This window comes from Pituophis catenifer, unplaced genomic scaffold (genome assembly GCF_029215685.1).
Source record: "Pituophis catenifer annectens isolate HBS135680 unplaced genomic scaffold, rPitCat1.0.hap2 SCAF_1, whole genome shotgun sequence".
Taxonomy (NCBI): domain Eukaryota; kingdom Metazoa; phylum Chordata; class Lepidosauria; order Squamata; family Colubridae; genus Pituophis; species Pituophis catenifer.
Genome location: NW_027256881.1, coordinates 196798766 through 196817006, shown reverse-complemented (window position 1 = coordinate 196817006; position 18241 = coordinate 196798766). Strand labels below are relative to the sequence as shown.

Below are 18241 nucleotides of genomic sequence, written 5' to 3'. Positions count from 1 at the left end.
ATATCAGTTCAGAACTCTGCGAAGTTACCTGGCTTGTTTTGAAAACGTGAATTTTTCTTTTCTTTTTTTTTTTTTAAGGCAAACTAGAAGTGAGAGTGCCATTAGGAACCTTTGGTCTGAGCGAAAAGCTGCTGTGATACCTAGAATTTCAGTGCTGTAGGGCTAAGAGGCTCTGCAAGTGACAAACACTGTGAAGTTCAAAAGGGCAGTGAGACAGATACTGGGGCAGGCTTCAGGGTTTGCCCTGATGGCTTAGGAAGGTCACTCAGACAAGGGTTGAGGGTTGGGAGGGCTCTATCTGAGAAAATGATCCCATTGTCATGCTCCATGTTCCGATCTTCATTTTTGTTCCTTGATTTCCAAGCATATAAAGCAGCCAGACTATGTGACGACAGGCGCTCTGCCTGACATGGGAGATGAAATAGACCTTAAGAATGAAGATCAGATTCAACGGCTTCGTCAGTCTTGTCAGCTGGCCCGTCATGTCCTGCGTCTGGCTGTGAGGAGTGTAAAGGTAACGCAAGCTTGGCAGCTCCTGGCTTTGCTTTTTGAAATTTCATAACATTTCCTTTTACATATATACATTTCATAGTTATTTATTGTACATCATAAGCTCTGCAGACTGATCACAATAGAATTCCTACTTTTCACATATTCAGCAAACCAGCTTAATTATTCATAAGTTGCCTTCCTTGATCCATCTCCCCTCCTCCCCCGCCCTCCCCGGTCTATATCCATACCAAACAATCAAAATCTAATCCCAATAGATGCCCTGAAAATTAAGCAGTTTCTTTTTTTGAGTATTTGCTTTATTTGGCTTGTATGTTTGGAATTTTTAAATTTCTGTCCTTCACACTGTGGAAGGCCAGAAGAAGACAACGATTTGTGCCTGTGAGAAATACAGAAATTCTGCCGCCTTGACTATAGGAAAAAAGGAAAGTAAGAGCTTGTCTTTATAAACTGAACAATTAAAAGCACATTATTAAACTCTGGATTTGCTCTACTCAAAGCTGAGTAGAGTTTATTGTGTATCCGAAGCTTTCTAAAATCCTTGTGGTTTAATAGTCAGGGTTTGGTATCCCATTCTTTTGAATAAATGTATCAGCAATTTGTGTTACTTATCTCTGTGTGAAGGCAGATGAGCATTTCCATTGTTTAGTCACAGGCAGATTCTTGGTTCAAACTTGCTGATTTTCATCTGTATAGGTATTACATTGTTTGATTTGTACAGTACAAATAGTCCTCTATGCACGACCACAACTGAGCCTAAATTTCCTATTGCTAAGCAAGACAATTGTTAAGTGAGTTTTGCTCCATTTATGACCTTTCTTGCTAAAGTTATTAAGTGAATCACTGCAGTTATGAAGTCAGTAACACGGTTGTTAAATGAATCTGGCTTCCCCATTGACTTTGCTTGTTAGAAGGTCACAAAAGGGGATCACATGCGCCCAGGACACTGAAACCTTCAAAAATACATATCAGCTGCCAAGCAGTCAAATTTTAATCATGTGACCATGGGGAATGCAATGCTGCAATGGTCATAAGTTTGAAAAATGGTCATAAGTCACTGTAACTTTGAATGGCCACTATACAAATTGTAAGTTGAGAATTACCTAGACTGTTTTGGTAGATATTTTTCTGTCTTCCTCTTCCTCTAGACTAATTCTGGATTTGTAACTTGTTTGTAAAAGCATACCATGACACAATGTCTGTACTGTTTATTACATTAAATCTATTAAAAATGCAATCCCGGTGGGAGGAAAAAAATCACATTTTAAAACAACACACATTTTTAAAAAGTATGGTTACTTAGTGCATTTACATTCCACATTTTTCTCAGATTCCCAGGAGGTCTTCTCTCATTTTACCTACACAACAATCCTGTGTGGTAGGTTTGACTGAAAGGGAGGAACTAACTCAAATTCATCCAATGAGCCCCTAGTGAAGAGCTGAACCTGTCCAATGCTTAACTACTTTTCCACATATGTTGATGGTAATATTGTGGCAATAATTTAAAATCATGTATTTTAGCTCTTTTAAAGAAGATTGGGGGGCAGAGAAAGAAAGCCTACATGCTTCCTTCAGCACTACTGGCCAGATTAATATCTCATTATGCCTAAATTAAGGACACTCTTTCAAAATTATAAACTGACGAATGCACAACAGGGTATATAAATATATATACTCAGGGCCCAAAAGGCCACCTAACCCCCAAATTTTGCAGCTCAGCTTTGCATGAAATGGACAAAAAATGGACAGAAAAAAGAACTTCTGTAGTGGGAAGAGGTTCTGCCTGTCTTAATCAAAAATCTGCAAAGTTCCATTCATACAGTCCAAGTGGCAAACATGATTGTATTTGAGCTGTGCTCTCCTCAGCGTCTGCATTTCCTGCATCGGATGAGGAGAGCACATCTTTCTCCTTCTGTCCCTGCACAGTTACAGAGGCACAGCTGAGAACATTTTAACAAACTGCATCACTGTTTGGTTTGATGGCTCCAGTACCTAAGATAGAAAGCCCATACAGAGAGTGGTAAGGACAGCAGAGAAGATTATAGGAAGCTCGCTTTGTGTCATTCAGGATACTGCTTATAAGCGCTATGTGTTTAGAGCTCAAAGCATTGTTAGAGATCCCACACACCCACTTCACGGTCTGTTTCTGTTGCTCCCCTCTGGAGAGGAGGTTTTGAAGTATTTCTAGCAGGACTTCTGTAACAGCTTTGTTTCCTATACCATCCATCTGGTAAATTCACAAGATTCGTTTTTCTTGCCATGTACATGTATACATCCGAACTAGACTGTGTTGTTTCTTGTTACTGTGTCATATAATATATGTGGGTATATGCATAATTTTGTATTTATTTATTCTATCATGGTTATGTAGTGTATATTAGAGGTGGAGATCCTTTCAGAACTGTATGCAACAAAATTTGCTTTTGATGTATGTTGATTAGTGCACATTCAAAGTTATTCTATTCTATTCTATTCTATTCTATTCTATTCTATTCTATTCTATTCTATTCTATTCTATTCTATTCTATTCTATTCTATTCTATTCTTTGCTGACCTATCCTTTAGGCATAAAGTATTATCAACAAATTAACTGAGACCATCTAGCCAGAGAAGGGGGCAGAGATGGAAAACAGAAATGGAGTGCAGTGTAGAAAGAAGATAAATTAGAATGAGCCGCATGAGCCTGTCAAGATGTAAATGTAACCTAAAGAAGTTTCTAGTGAAGATGAAAGGAAAATAAGAGCTAGAATAGAGAACAAAAAAAGAATCAGATGGCTGAAATCACAAGCACTTGAATATGTCAAGCAGCTGGATTAAGGACCAAAACAAAAGGTACAAGATATGAATAATGAAGCCCTAGAAGAATACTGCAGTAATGAAGGTGAGGCTTCATAAGGTTTTAGCAATGTCTCAAGGTAAGGACCAATTTTTCCAATGTTCCAAAGATGAAAACAAAAAGTTTGAATGAGAGACTGGCTGGATAGAAAAATTAAGATGAGAATTGAATGTTACATAGAGATTATTGACTTGAATAGGCGAAGAATTAATCATTTTAAGAATGAAAGAATGGTAAAGTTAGATGGAAAAAGCAAAAAAAATAAACATAAAAAATAAAAATAAAATCAGTGATGTTCAGATACTGTGATAAACATCTTCAGAAAAAAACAAAAAACAAGGCCAAACTTACAAAGGAAATTAAAAGATTGTTAAAATCAAAAGAGGAAGGAAAAATGGAAGCAATATAGAAAAGTAAGAAGAGTCAAGAATCTGAGTTCAACTAAGGGAAAGAAATATATGAAGTGGGTAATGGACAATTATAAACTGATATTTTAAAATGTGTATTTTAAAACCAACAAACATAGATAAAAATCAAAGAATTCAAACAAGAGGAATAAAAAAGAAAGAGAAAAATTGCAGCCACAAGACATAGAAAGCTTTGCATAGAAACATTGATGTGGCGGATGTCATTCCATCAGCAGATGTGTGCCATAGACACAATCCTACACCTTTTCAATTTTGCCTGCCCTTGGAAACTACACAAGGTTAAGTGCTTGGTTGGAAGACCATCAGGGAATTCTAGACTAATCTAGAAGAGAAATTTTTAAAAAAGAATATCTCAGAAGAAGGCAAGGACAAGCCCCCTTATATATATATAAATCCATTGGTAGCCAGACATAGAGCTTGACTCAGTGATGTCTTTATTTTTTATTTAAATGGTATGAAATCAAAGAACAGCCCACATGATGTTAAAAACATTTAAGAAGTGGAAAGAAGAACAGCTAAAAAGTAGGACCTTATTACAGAAGGGATAAACAATTTTGAATGAGTAGAGTATTAACATAAGGTCAACTTAGAAGACTGTGGAAAGGAAAGGCTTTGTTAAATGACAGTTCAGACAACCCAAAGAAGAGAAAGGAGGTGTGTGTTTATATAATACGATAGAATAAAGAACAGATGAAAAGGTACTTGAAATAGGAATGAGGAATGGGAACAACAATAAAATAATAATGGATGTTTCATTCTGCTGATTCCTGTTCAATATTACATTTCACCCTTCATGCTTTTTTAAAAGATAATGAATAAGCGGTCAGGTATTCAAACAGACTGATTTGTATCCCTTGTTTCTCACTTTTCTTTTCCATCATTTCATACCTCCACTTCTTGGTAAGGTTGTATACTGAAGAGGAGACTTTGATGGTTCTTGAAAAATATGCTCTGTACTTCTGCAGACTTCAGGGTTTCCTCAAGCATGCCGAGATCCCCCTCTGGTTTCTCTGCAAACTAATTTTGCCTCCATTTTTCTTGGCAGTAAGTTTTGTATTAGAGAGAATGGTATCCAGCAAGAACTGCATGAAATAATACGAAACGGGATAAAGAGGGAAAAAAGGAACACTAAAAAGAGAACAATTTAACCCTTTCCCCATACTTCATTTTCTCTAAAAAGCTGCTCCAGTTGAACTGTTACTTGACCTATCAGTACAAGGATTCTGCTAGTTAGGAAGAACTTTTTTTTAATGATGGCTTTAAAACCAACTGATAAATTTATAACCTACCGTATTTTTCAGAGTATAAGACACACTCTTTTCCCTCCTAAAAGAGGCTGAAAATTTGGGTGCGTCTTATACTCTGAATGTAGCTTTTTCAAAGCTTTTTTTCAGATCTAACAAGGCGCTAGTGAGTGAAGCAATCTATGCTTTGCCTGCTCCCTCCAACTCTCAGCTGTGAAGATTTTTTTCAGCCCTAACGAGGCACTAGCGAGTGAAGCGATCTCCGTGGTTTGCTTGCTTTTCTCATTGCTTCTCTCTCCAAAGATCAGTTGTGTTTTAGAAGCTGTTTTTTATCCCCAAGCAGGGGATAAAAAACAGCAAATAATGTGCTGAAGCTGACCAGAATAAGGACGCTAGCCAGATGAATATCTGGTAGATAGATTTTTCCACCCTATTTTCCTCCCCAAAAACTAAGCTGCGTCTTATACTCTGGTGCGTCTTATACTCCGAAAAATACGGTAAGCAGTTTCTTCAAAGTTTGTGTAGGGCTCACTGATTTTTAAAATACAGGATACTGTACATTGAGAATTGAAAACTCATTCCTTTTAAGATCATTTTTGAGTCACTACTAGACACTGGAACTGACCTCTCTTCTTCAGAATCCAAACCTGAAATATTCATATTACATCTTGCTGAGTTTTCTATGTCAAACTGCTGTTGAATCAAATATTATTTAATATGTTAATCTAGTGCAGCCAAAGTTTTGATGCAAAAGCCAGAGGATTCTGTATGAAAAAAAATCACAACAAAAGCAGTCGGTGAAAGTCAACTAATGTTACTTTAGCTTCTTTAAAATGAAATATACACATTTGCTAATATTGCATTGAACAAATAATGCAATATTAAACTGAATTTAGGATTCCATATATTACACTGGTTCCAGAGTAAATATATTTAATATGAAAGATTTAGGAGAATGTTTAATATTTCTGTTCATAAATCTTTGATTCTGAAATAGTCTGCTTTTAATAAAACAAAGAATTCAATTTGCAACAGAACTGCTAAGGTCCAAAGATTTAATCTATACTGTACATATCTTATCATCAAAGGTAGTAAATGAATACTTTCCTTTTGTTTTGCTGTTGCAATTTCCATACAAAATCCATTGAGAAGTATTTCATTCTACTGCCTTAGCTGTTTAAAAAAAAATCACTTTGATTATTTAAACTTGAACTTATTTAAAACTGAATGTAATTTTTCTTTGTAAAATATGCAAAAGGTATCTTTGCAGGGGTGAAATGCTCCCGGCTCGGACCGGCTCGGGCAAGTAGGTAGCGATGGCGGCGGGCAGTTCGGAGAACCGGTAGCAAAAATCCCTGCCCCCGCCCCCTATGCCCAGCTGAGCTGGGCGATCATCAGAGGCTTTTTTTCTTTTAAATGCCTCTGACGATCCAAGCTCTGACGATCCCAGATGAGTTGCCTTTCGAGCAGGCAGCTCAGCTTGGATTGTCAGAGCCATTTAAAAGAAAAAAAGTTTTTTCTTTTAAATGGCTGTGACGATCCCAGCTCTGACGATCCCAGCTGAGTTGCTTGCTGATCAGGCAACTCAGCTTGGATCATCAGAGCCATTTAAAAGAAAAAAACTTTTTTCCTTTTAAATGGCTCTGACGATCCAAGCTCTGACGATCCCAGCTCTGACGATCCCAGCTGAGTTGCTTGCCGATCAGGCAACTCAGCTTGGATCATCAGAGCCATTTAAAAGAAAAAACCTTTTTTTCTTTTAAATGGCTCTGACGATCCAAGCTCTAACGATCCCAGCTGAGTTGCCTGATCGGCAGAGGGTTTTTTAAAAACCCTCTGACGATCAGTCAACTCAGCTGGGATCGTCATAGCCTTTTGAAAGCATTTTTTACATGGTTTTACATGTAAAAAATGGTTTTAAAAGTTAAAAAAAATTGGCCATGCCCACCCAGTCACATTACCCCCCCACTAAGCCACGCCCACAGAACCGGTAATAACAAATTTTAGATTTCATCACTGTATCTTTGTTTATAACAGAAAGTGAGTTTGTGTGTACGTGTTTGTTTCCTACGTAGACCAAGAGAAAGGGGAAAATGTATAAGACAAAGGAAAGAAAGAAAGGAAAAGGTGGGATACAGAATTTGACCATGACCATGGGTTAAAATGGAGGAAAAATAATAATGGCAGACTGAAAAATATGAATCATAATTTTAAAGGTACCTGGACTATAACTTAAAAGAAGGGATCGCATCCCTCCTATTTCATCTGCAAAAACAGTTTCCACAGTGAACAAGTATGCCATTGGATTCCATTCTAAATCCTGAATGTTAAGGAGCATGTTAATGGAAGATATATGTTGATCAACGGTATTTTAGAAGATAGGATGATTTCTTTGATATGTATTTATCTATCAAGAAACCCAAATAATTTAATGTAATTGTTGAATCTAATAAAAGAGAAATCATGATGGTAAGTGACTTTTAACTGAATATGTTATGCTGCTAAAGACAGTAAATATATTTCCCAATTTTTTTAAAAAAAATGTTTGGAAAAGTTCCACTTCATTGAATTACTATGTTTCTATTTCTCTCAGATTGTACATCATACTTACACAGAATATATTTGCTTCTGGTAGCTCCTACAGTCTAAAATGATTTTATGACAATATATGAGATTTATTCTAGCATTAGGAAAGTTGGAAAAAAACTCATGTATTATCATACTACACCTCCTTAATTTCGTGACTCAAAATCCACGATTCAGCCTGCATACAAAAAGTTAAATATTGAGAGATTTTTTTTATCAACATGTGATATCATATAAGTTGATCAACATGCAATCCTGGGTGTATATATATATATTGTCATTTCTTTTGACTAAAAGAAACAATATCAATTAAAACCGTGGTGGCACAGTGATTAAAATGTAATATTGCAGGCTAACTCACTGCTCACTCCAGGAGTTCGATTCTGAATGGCTTTAAAGTTGACTCAGCTTTCCCTCCTTCCGAGGTCGGTAAAATGAGGACCCAGATTGTTGGGGGCAATATGCTGACTCTGTAAACCACCTACAGAGGGCTGTAAAGCACTATGAAGTGGTATATAAGTCTAAATGCTATTACTATTATGTATCAGTTCTTTCCTTTAAAAAATGGCACCAAAGGATTCCTTATATTTCCCATTCCATGGTTGGAGACAAGTCTTCAAACTCAAACGAAAAAATCAGGCCTTGGATATGCTTCTACAACTGGGTTCTGCCAAAATCAGATAATCTCTGATTATCCTGAAACCCTGAAACAGGGTTGAGTTGGCAACAGGAACTTCAATCCGAAAGATTCCTAAAGTATCCCACCTACAATAAAATATCCCTGCTGGGGATATTTAGGAGAGTAGGGATATTTAAAGGAATTTTCAGTTTGATCTATACTTTTCCATCCCATTCCTCACAGTGAGAAGCAAGTGGAAAAAGAGATCTCCTCCAAGAAGAGAGTAATACCATTTTATATCTACTTTGCCAGTTTGCACCTATCACTGGATTTTTCAGAATAGTCCAACTTTTAGAATTTCTTTTAATTATGCAGATCATCTGTGCTGGAAAACCCCATGGCTTTTCTTACTAAATCTTTTTGATAGACCTGGATGATAAATATGTTTATCATATTTATCACTCAGTGGTGGGATTCAAATAATTTAACAACCTGTTCGCCCAGGATCAGGATGGTTGGGATGGGAGGCATGGCCCATCGCGGTCCTCCAGCTCCGTCGCACATGTGAGACGAGCCTCCCGTGGCTGCCAACCTAACCCTGGGCAAACTGGTGGTTAAATTACCACCACCCCCGCTATCAAAGTGGATCCCGGACACTGTGCTGCTCTGCAGTGGAGAAACGGGCAACAGAGCCGCCTGCACAAGGGAAGGAGGAGGAGCAGGGAGAAGAAAGAGAGAAAGTGGTCTTCTCCTTCTCTCGTGCCGGCCGCTCCATTGCCCATTTCTCTATTGCAGCAAAGTGCAGCGCCCACTAGCCATTTTGATAGCAGGGGTGGGTAATTAATAACCGGTTCGCTGGAACTGATGCGAACCGGCTGAATCCCACCACTGACTAAACTGTTATTTAATTGTGCAAGGTCATTACAATATTGCTAATGTTATTTCCAGTCCTTTTCCTAATGTTCTCTAGTGTGGAATCTACCTTTTTTTCATAACTGCTGCTTTCACATTTTCATTACCCTGTCCACTACAACCCTAATATTTTGTTTTTGATTAGTTATATGCAACTCAGACCACCATCAGTTTATATATAAAGTTAGGACGGCTTGCCCCTGCATGTATTATTTTATATACATATTTAAACTGAACCACGTTTACCTCAATGTCGATTCACCAATTTGAAGAGAGCTCTTTGTGGTTGCTTTTGTTTTTTACCACCCTGAATAGTTTGTTATAATTTGCAAACTGGTCTTCCTCATGACTTCCTCCCCAGTCAAAATCATTTATGAACAAATTAAGAAGCACACCTCCCAATACAGTTACTTCTTCTTTTTATTTCTTTCTGTGAGAAAATTGGCCATCTACTACAATTTTTTTGTTTTCCGCTTTTAGCCAATTGGCAGTCCATAAAAGGGCAGATCCTTTTATTGTATGATTGCTAAGTTTACTCAAAAACTTAGTTCCTAGTTTTATTCAAACTTTTGGTGGCGATATTTATTTATTATTTATGCGATTTATATGCCGCCATTCTCCCGAAGGACTCAGGGTGGCTTACAACAACAATCAATAATACAAATCACAAAATAACAAAATAAGTTAAAAACCCCTTAAAAACCATATTTAAAATTATTACAGTTTGCGCAACCCCTAGCAGATCAGGTTATTTGATGGAAGAGCCACGTCTTCAGTTCGTGGCGAAAGGAGAGGAGGTCCGGGGCTATCCTGAGCTTGGTGGGCAAATCATTCCAGAGGGTCGGCGTTCTGACAGAGAATGCTCTCCCCCTGGGGGCCGCCAGTCAACATTGTTTGGCCGACGGCACCCTGAGGAGGCCTGCTCTGTGGAAGCGCATGGGACGGTGGGAGGAAGGCAGAAGATGGTCCTGCAAGTACCCCGGGCCTAAGCCATGTAGGGCTTTATAGGTAAGCATCAGCACCTTGAAACAGACCCGGAGAGCAACTGGCAGCCAGTGCAGCTCGCGCAGGAGAGGTGTTGCACGGGAGTAATGAGGAACTCCCGTAGCTACCCACGCGGCCGCATTCTGGACCAGCTGGAGCCTCCGGATGCTTCTCAAGGGCAGCCCCATGTAGAGGGCATTGCAGTAATCCAACCGAGAAGTAACAAGGGCGTGGGTGACCGTGGCGAGGGCATCTCGGTCTAGGAAAGGGCACAACTGGCGCACAAGACGTACTTGTGTGAAGCCCCCCTGGTTACGGCTGTCAGATGGTCATCCATGGACAGCCAAGAATCCAGGAGGACACTCAGATTGCAAACCCTAGCAGAGGGGGTAAGAGTCTTCCCTCCTATTACTAAAGATGGTACCTCTAGATCCTGAGATGCTGGCATCCACAGCCACTCAGTCTTGGATGGGTTGAGTCTGAGTCTGTTCCTACCCATCCAAGCCTGCACCACCTCCAAGCAATGGGACATCACGGAAAGGGCATCCCTAGGGTGATCCGGGGTGGAGATATAAAGCTGGGTATCATCCGCATATTGGTGATACCTCACCCCAAAACCACGAATGATCTCATTCTTTGTTTTAAGTTGAGAGCCATTTAGTAAAATTATTAGAGAGGATGATATTATTAAACTATATTAAATAACATCTATTATATGCAGGTAGCTAAATGAAGACATAGTATTTTATGACACCATGTAAAATTGCAGGTTATAAATTAAACAGAGCCAAGATGAAATTAATGGAAATATTTAACACTGTGACAATGAAAAAATAAACAAATTGAATAACTTGAAATGATCAGGCAAGCCTGAAATGTTCAGAACTACAAACTCTAAATTAAACACAATTATAGGGGAAAATACACACACACACACACACACACACACACACACACACACACAATTTGAACAATGCTTGACTTCACAGTGTTGCTTGATTAAAAATGATATAACCATAAAAATTTCCCAGGTGAGATATCTTTAAAGACCTGGCACTCTGGCAAAATTAATTAACTTATTTTGTATTATCAGATAATAAATTGTGGTAGAATCTGCAATACAGGAAAGACTAAAACCTAAAAGACTCATGTTAGATGCAAATATTATACAATATGATTTGTAATGAGATAATGGTAGTAATAAGGGAGATCACTTAAAACCAAGAACATGCAGTTCTTTTCAGCCAAGAATTTCATTTCCAGGAATCACATTCTAACAAATGGACAGAGCCAGAAAAGATAGTACATTACCAAGAAAGGAGAATATGTATAGCTCAGAGTTGAAATGGAGGGTCCATTTCTTGGCGATTTTCTTGCAGACTTTTCATTACCCAAACTAGGTAACATCATCAGTGTCGGAGCGTGAATCAGCCTCGTTCCCCCCCTGGGGAAACTGTAATTAATTAGAGGTGAATGGATCTTGTTTTCCATGCTGTATACTTTCAAAGAAAGAAAACCCGAATATATTCTAAGAAACATTTTATTATAAAAAAATAAAACAAACTAGCTAACTACATCGTTACCGGACAAAGGAAAAAGATCAGGAAATTTCTTCCTTAAACTTGGACATGCGCAGTAGCTCAGAAATCACAAGACAGTCTTATCTCTGTTACTACAGAGACGTGATAAAGTTCTCGGCCAGGCTACCGTAAGTTTTAGGATGGAAGCTCAGCTGGCAAACACTTAATGCAGTGACAATCAGTATTAATCACTGCTAGACTAACACTGATAATGTTACCTAGCTTAGGTAATGAAACATCTGCAAGAAAACCACCAAGCTCAGAGAACACCAAGGACTCCTCAGACAGTACATTTGATAAGAAAGACACTTAAATAAATTACTTTTGAAGCAACTGCTCTCATGTTAAGAATTAAATTGGTGACAACTTTTGGAGAAACTCTTCTAAGGTTTGGGCTGGGGAAGTGGCAAACTCATCTTAAGATACTAAATTGCATGTCCTCAGGTTTAATAAATATTGGAATGAATAGTTGTAAACAGCAACCATCAAAATTGTCTTGAGCTATCAAGAAAAACATAATAATATTAAGATTAAAAGTAATGGATTATGTAAACATACTTTTCATAGGCTTTTGTGAATAAGTTTTGATTGATAGTGTGCACAGGTTTTGATAGGCAGAGAGATATTGCTAGTTACCTCTTTAAACAAGGGTATGTGAAAAAAAGTGATTTTGTATGATGGACAAACTGCAGTGGTTCCGGTTTATTCAGATGGCAGATTATAAGTACCATGTATAATGTTATAATCACTCCTTCAAGTAGTGACTTTCATTTTAGTATTAAATATATTTTTTTAAAAATGAACTTTGGAAGTAAAAATGTTTAAATGTCTGTTATCAAACATGCTGTCTGTTTTGCCAAAACAGATTACTTTAGTATATTAATGGAAATTGATATTTACAAGTGTAATATCAAACTCTACTTGGGTTACTTTTATAAAAGAATTACTAAATCCACGATTAACGTAGTGTGTAAAATGTTACTTATGTAGTCATATTTCCATAAATCACTAAAGATTGGTTAAATAGGCTTTTTATCTAAAATTCATGTTATTTTTTCAGTCTGATGCACGTAAAACAGATCTATCAATGAAAACTAATTTTGATGGCAGCAAAACTAATCACAAGAAAAATGCTACTAATTATATGTATGGATTAGTAAATTGGAGCAAGCAATACAATTACAGTAAATCAGGCAGATTTGCACTAGTCCAAGATTTTTGAGCAAATAGAATCTGTATATTGAATACTGTACTGATTATTCAAGGACACTAATGCCTAATAATGTTTCCCTATTCCTCAATTAACTATTTTCACAGAATTTTAATTTACTGTTAAGATGCATTTTCATTTCATTATTATATACGAATTGATAAACTGGTTTTTTATATTATTTTGTATACTGAAATGATTAGTATCATTTTCTTTTCCTTATTACAGTTTTACTATTGTTAACTCAGTGGTTTTATTTCAATCATAACTAAAAAAAACCCTCCAAAGATTATACATATAGACCGACACACTCATAAAATATAAATTAAATATGTACAAGGGACATAATTGGAGAATTAATTAACAGCCATATATACTAATAGACAGCAATTTTGTTGCCTTGTTTATTTAGAGGTTGCATCTTAGCTGGAAGGCACTGAGGTCACGGCCCATCTCTGGAATTGATGGGATTCTTACTGTGAAAGAAAAGTAATAGATTCAAATTGCTGAAATCCATCATGTTTTTTACCCAAACTTTGTTATCCAAGTATGATGAGATAACAACTTATCTCTTTGTTTCTCCCTGTCTTCAGTCACAATATCTATTTTAATGAAAAACGGAATTCCTCAATAGTTTTGTTTCTAATTCCTAATTCTTTTGGTATGTTGCAGGTAACTGCACATCTTTGTAAAGTAAGAAAGCTACAGATAGTTTATACCCATCATAATTCCTTTGTTAAAGTATCATATTCATGGGCTTATAGCTCATTCAAATCACAGCCAATTTTCGCAGGAACACTCAAAGCCACTTCTTGACAATGAGAGAGGTTTTTCTACTAAATTTCAAAGTTCAGCCCTACCTATTTCCTAGCTTGGCACTGTTCCAGGAAAAGGAGTTGCAATGATAATATTTAAAGTTCATTTTCCCATACTTTACTTATATTCAAACATGATATGGACCTTTGTTGCAAACTCTTACCAGAAATAATCAATTCCACTATAACTCAAAATCTAGAAAATTTGAGCTGCAAAAATGAATGTTTCTGGAAATGATAGGTATCTAAAATTGGGGTGCTGGATTGGAAATGCTAATATGGGAATATCTGCTGCTTACACTGCTTCCAGAAGCAGGTTGAAATATTAAAATGGGATGGCAATTCTAAAAGCAGGGAGTAATATAGTCAGCAATGCACAGTGGAAAATCATGTGGATTGTGGGAAAAATAAAATTATTTTGCCTAAACTGCTAAGAAAAAGATGATTGTATGGGAAAATGCAGATGTGGTTAAAATAAAATACAGGAGAACCATATGGTTTTCCTGTATTTATATAGCACTCTCAACAAACGTACACACAGGGTTTTAGAACATCAGATGAGCAAAAAGGCAGGGCCTGATACCAAGTAATTGCATTTCTCTTATGCCTGACAGTGGACTGGGAATGCAAAAGAGGATTATGTGGACAGAATGCACTTAAACCATGTGAACAAGGACAAAATGGGGTATTTCCTAGGGCTCTGACTATTGTATAGCAAAGGATTCACTTTGCTAAGAGTGGTGCCTATCTTGTTCTGTATGGGAGCTTCCAAGAAGTCTGGATGCAGCATGACACAATATGCCATTTGCACTATCCATTTCTTCCACTTCAGGTCAGAGTTATAGCTGGAGCAGGATGCAGTGGCAGTGTTCCCTCAAAAGATCTTGAAGCAATGAAATAGTGCTTGAAATCTCAAATTTTCCTTGCAGCTAAAAAGCTAATACTTTACGTTGAGAGGAGAAGTTTCAAAATAGGTAGTTGTTTACTTGAGACAACAACTTTATTTAAAGAAGCATTCACGTATGCAGCCATAAAAAGTGGTAGAATATATTTGATTGTACTTTCCTGACCTTCTGCTGCATGTATACAGTAAATCTGATCAAAGGAAGCTTGGAGAGGCGACTTTGCCTGTTAGTGGTATTTTGGAAGGGGATGATTGGGGGGGTCCTAGAGAGGTCCAAATGTTTCCTGGAAGAATGCATTGATACTAAGCCACTCAATAGAAATAGAGTGTGTGTGGGTTTTGTTGTTTGTTTTTTTTTTAAAAAAAGCTTTAGCCATGTTTATTTAATATGCAGACTGCATTAGGCACTTAATTCAGCACAAATTTGAAATTGTGATTTTTCAGGTTGGCATGACTACAGAAGAAATAGATTATTTGGTTCACCATGAAATAATCAAGCACAATGGTTACCCGTCACCTCTAGGATTTAAAGGTTTTCCAAAATCTGTGTGTACTTCAGTAAACAACGTGGTAAGCCATGGAATTCCTGACAGGTACTCATGTTTTTGTTATTGCAAATTAAGATTATGTGGCTATCCATGTCATTTTTCCATGTTACCCTCTCATAACATACTATCCATTCAGCCTACTTAATATGCCACATTACAGATCTTTACATACTCCATGTGGTTTGCAGGGAAGTTTTCCGTTAACCCAAATGAATCGAGATGAATACAGCAGCCAGGCTCGGTTACTATATTTTATCAAAAAAAAAGTACCACCGGTTGCTGTGCAGTAAGAAAATGATGTTGGCACTTATCAAAGGGGGATAATAATAATAAAAGCAAAGATTATTGCTTCGCCATCTCTTTTCCCAGCATGATATAGTACCTCAGTCTGGGATATATCATCAAAAACAGAAAAGTCACTCAACAGAAAAATTATACTAATTTTCTGGAAATCTAAAGGTGGAGTGTGTGTGTTAATTATACATGAATATGTTGCTAATTATTAATGAATATTACCTGTTCAGAAAATAAGAGGTGCCAAATGTCACTCTTTCCATGATGATAAGATAATCATAATGGTGATTTTTGTTCCTTTGCTGTATATTATGGATTCTTTCTTTTATTTAAATTATTGTTTGGGGTTAACTTGAACTGGTAGAAATCTCAATATTAAAAGTAGTTATCCCCTTTGCCTCCTTCCATTCTACTTGACAATTATATTGATGCTTTTCATGTGGCTTTGGGGTAAATGGGATAAAGTGTATTTGTTTTGTTACTCTGTCTTAACTAAGATTTGCCTGTCACCATTAAATGTATCTTTTTTTTCCCTTTCCTTTCTGATTATGCTTAAGCCGCCCTCTCCAGGATGGCGATATTATTAACATTGATGTCACAGTAAGTAATTTGTTTATTATTATTATTGCTTTGGATCGATTTTCAAAATTTATAATCACGGTAGGAAGAACACTAAACCACAAATGTACAAAGGTTTTATTCCAAAGCTAAGGCAAGAGCTCTTGTATTGTTATTGTTGTTTTCTCCTCTCTGTGCTTATTCTGACTAGACCTAGGCTTGACTTGAATTTAGGGCTGGAATCAGATTCACTGAGATCAGTGTTGGCCTAAGTGAAATGTCAGCCCAATCCTGCTATGTGTCATGTTTTTGAGAAGATGTAATTGTTATTGATCCACCGTGTAGTTAATGCAGAGCGCCCCAGTACTGGGGCAGCAGCTGAAGGCAGATATGTATGAGATGAGCTAACATGAAGAAAGCCGGCATTTTTCCTTCACTCTGCCAAGATTGATCTTCCTCTTCCTGCTGATTTTGAGTGGGGCCTGTCATTATCTTACTCTGTCATTAGAGGCTACATTGGCCTGTGTGTCAGTCTATTTGGACAGCAACCCTTTGGCTGGCTGTGTTCCCTACATTTATTAAAATCCTCAAAGGTAGCGTTGTGTTCTGTTTGTGGCATAAGAGCCTTGAACTCTTTACTCATGGATGCACAACCTGATCCACAGCTCACTTAATCCAAAGTACTCAGGTATCCCCGTGGGACTGATTCCGTTTCAACCCAGTTCCTTGACTTAGCTGGTTTATAGAACCCATGAGGGGCATAAGGTACATGTGTAGACTTAAAACATGGCAAAAACAAACATTTGCTATGATGAGTATTCATTATAAAATGTATTGATATATGAGCAAAGAAAACATGAGGAGTTTATGTCCTTTATTTGCATATCTTTAGAAAAAGTAAATATTTCAAAAAATGTTATTAACATATTTTTCTACAATTCCTGAAATTTTGAATATATTTTCCCCAGAATGTTGAAGATTGAAATCCTATGTGAATTGAACTTATAAATGTTGAAACAACAAATGCTTCCTTGATTTTAATAATGGCTTTAGTTTTATTACATCTTACAGTACCAGTTTTTTCAGCTGTCTTTTTTTTAAATCATAATTATTGCTTTCTCAGTATTTGCTTCTTTTTCTACAGTCAGCTAATGAATATTGATCTAAAATGCCCATTGTCTGTGTGTGTGTGTGTGTGTGTGTGTGTGTGTGTGTGTATGTGTGTAACTTATGAATTGTAGCCATACTTTTGATTATGTTTTAGATAAGACAGTTAGATTATTATATTATAGTAAGTATTAATTTGTGGTTGGGTGCAAAATTCTGTGTTCTGATCCCCAGAATATTTTATTATTTTTTTCTCTCCAAAGAAGCTGATCCAGCCATTCTGGTTCTTCAATAGTGTATCTTCCAGGAAGTGTTTCCTGGTTTTCTATTTGGAACCCATCCTGTTTTATTCAAAATATCAGAAACCCCTTTTTCTGGAAGATTTCTTTTCAGAAAATTATAGCCACCACCAAAATAGCCAGATTGACCAGGGAGAAAAACAATGTGTTCTGGGGAATGCCAGTATGTTATATAACCAGAATGTGGATTTTTACGCTTTTTTGTGACTCTGGTTTATTGATTAAGCATGCTTACCATAATCCAAACAACACTAAAACTTTTAATATAAGCTATTTAAGTGCAAGTATTCAAAATGTATATATATATATATATATATATATATATATATATATATATATATATATATATATATATATATATATAAACCTTAATCTCAAGAGTTTATATGGTGACCTGATAAATGAGAACGGGCGGGGGGGGGAGAGCTAAAATCAGCCCCCACCAAAATATATGTTCCCAGAAAACTAAATTCTCAGTTCAGCCATAACACATTTAGAAGGCCAAGGTACTGGGAAGGCAAAACAAGATATATAAAAACCATGTACATCAAATACTGCCTCTTGAGCAGGGGGTTGGACTAAATGACCTCCAAGGTCCCTTCCAACTCTGCTACTGTTACCTTTGTTTTCTCAGAACCCTCATTGTCTTTGTAGTCCTGCCCCATCACCTCATGGTATCCCCTTATTGCCTGCCTCACCCAATCATGACCACCTACACTGTGCATACACATTCGACGGATCCAAATCTTACTTTATGAAAAATGCTTTTCTACATATTTATGTGAAATGTGTCCTTTTCCCAGGAAT

At 36.9% G+C, this 18241-nt stretch overlaps 1 protein-coding gene across 1 annotated transcript in view; it reads left to right on the top strand.

Moving 5' to 3' along the window:
• METAP1D (methionyl aminopeptidase type 1D, mitochondrial) overlaps positions 1–18241 on the top strand; it is a 92001-nt gene that overhangs the window by 49364 nt on the left and 24396 nt on the right. Inside the window, exons 3-5 of the mRNA XM_070956905.1 lie at positions 365–514; positions 15073–15221; positions 16028–16070. Of these exons, the coding sequence (XP_070813006.1) occupies positions 365–514; positions 15073–15221; positions 16028–16070 (342 nt within the window). The remainder of the gene's footprint in view (positions 1–364; positions 515–15072; positions 15222–16027; positions 16071–18241) is intronic.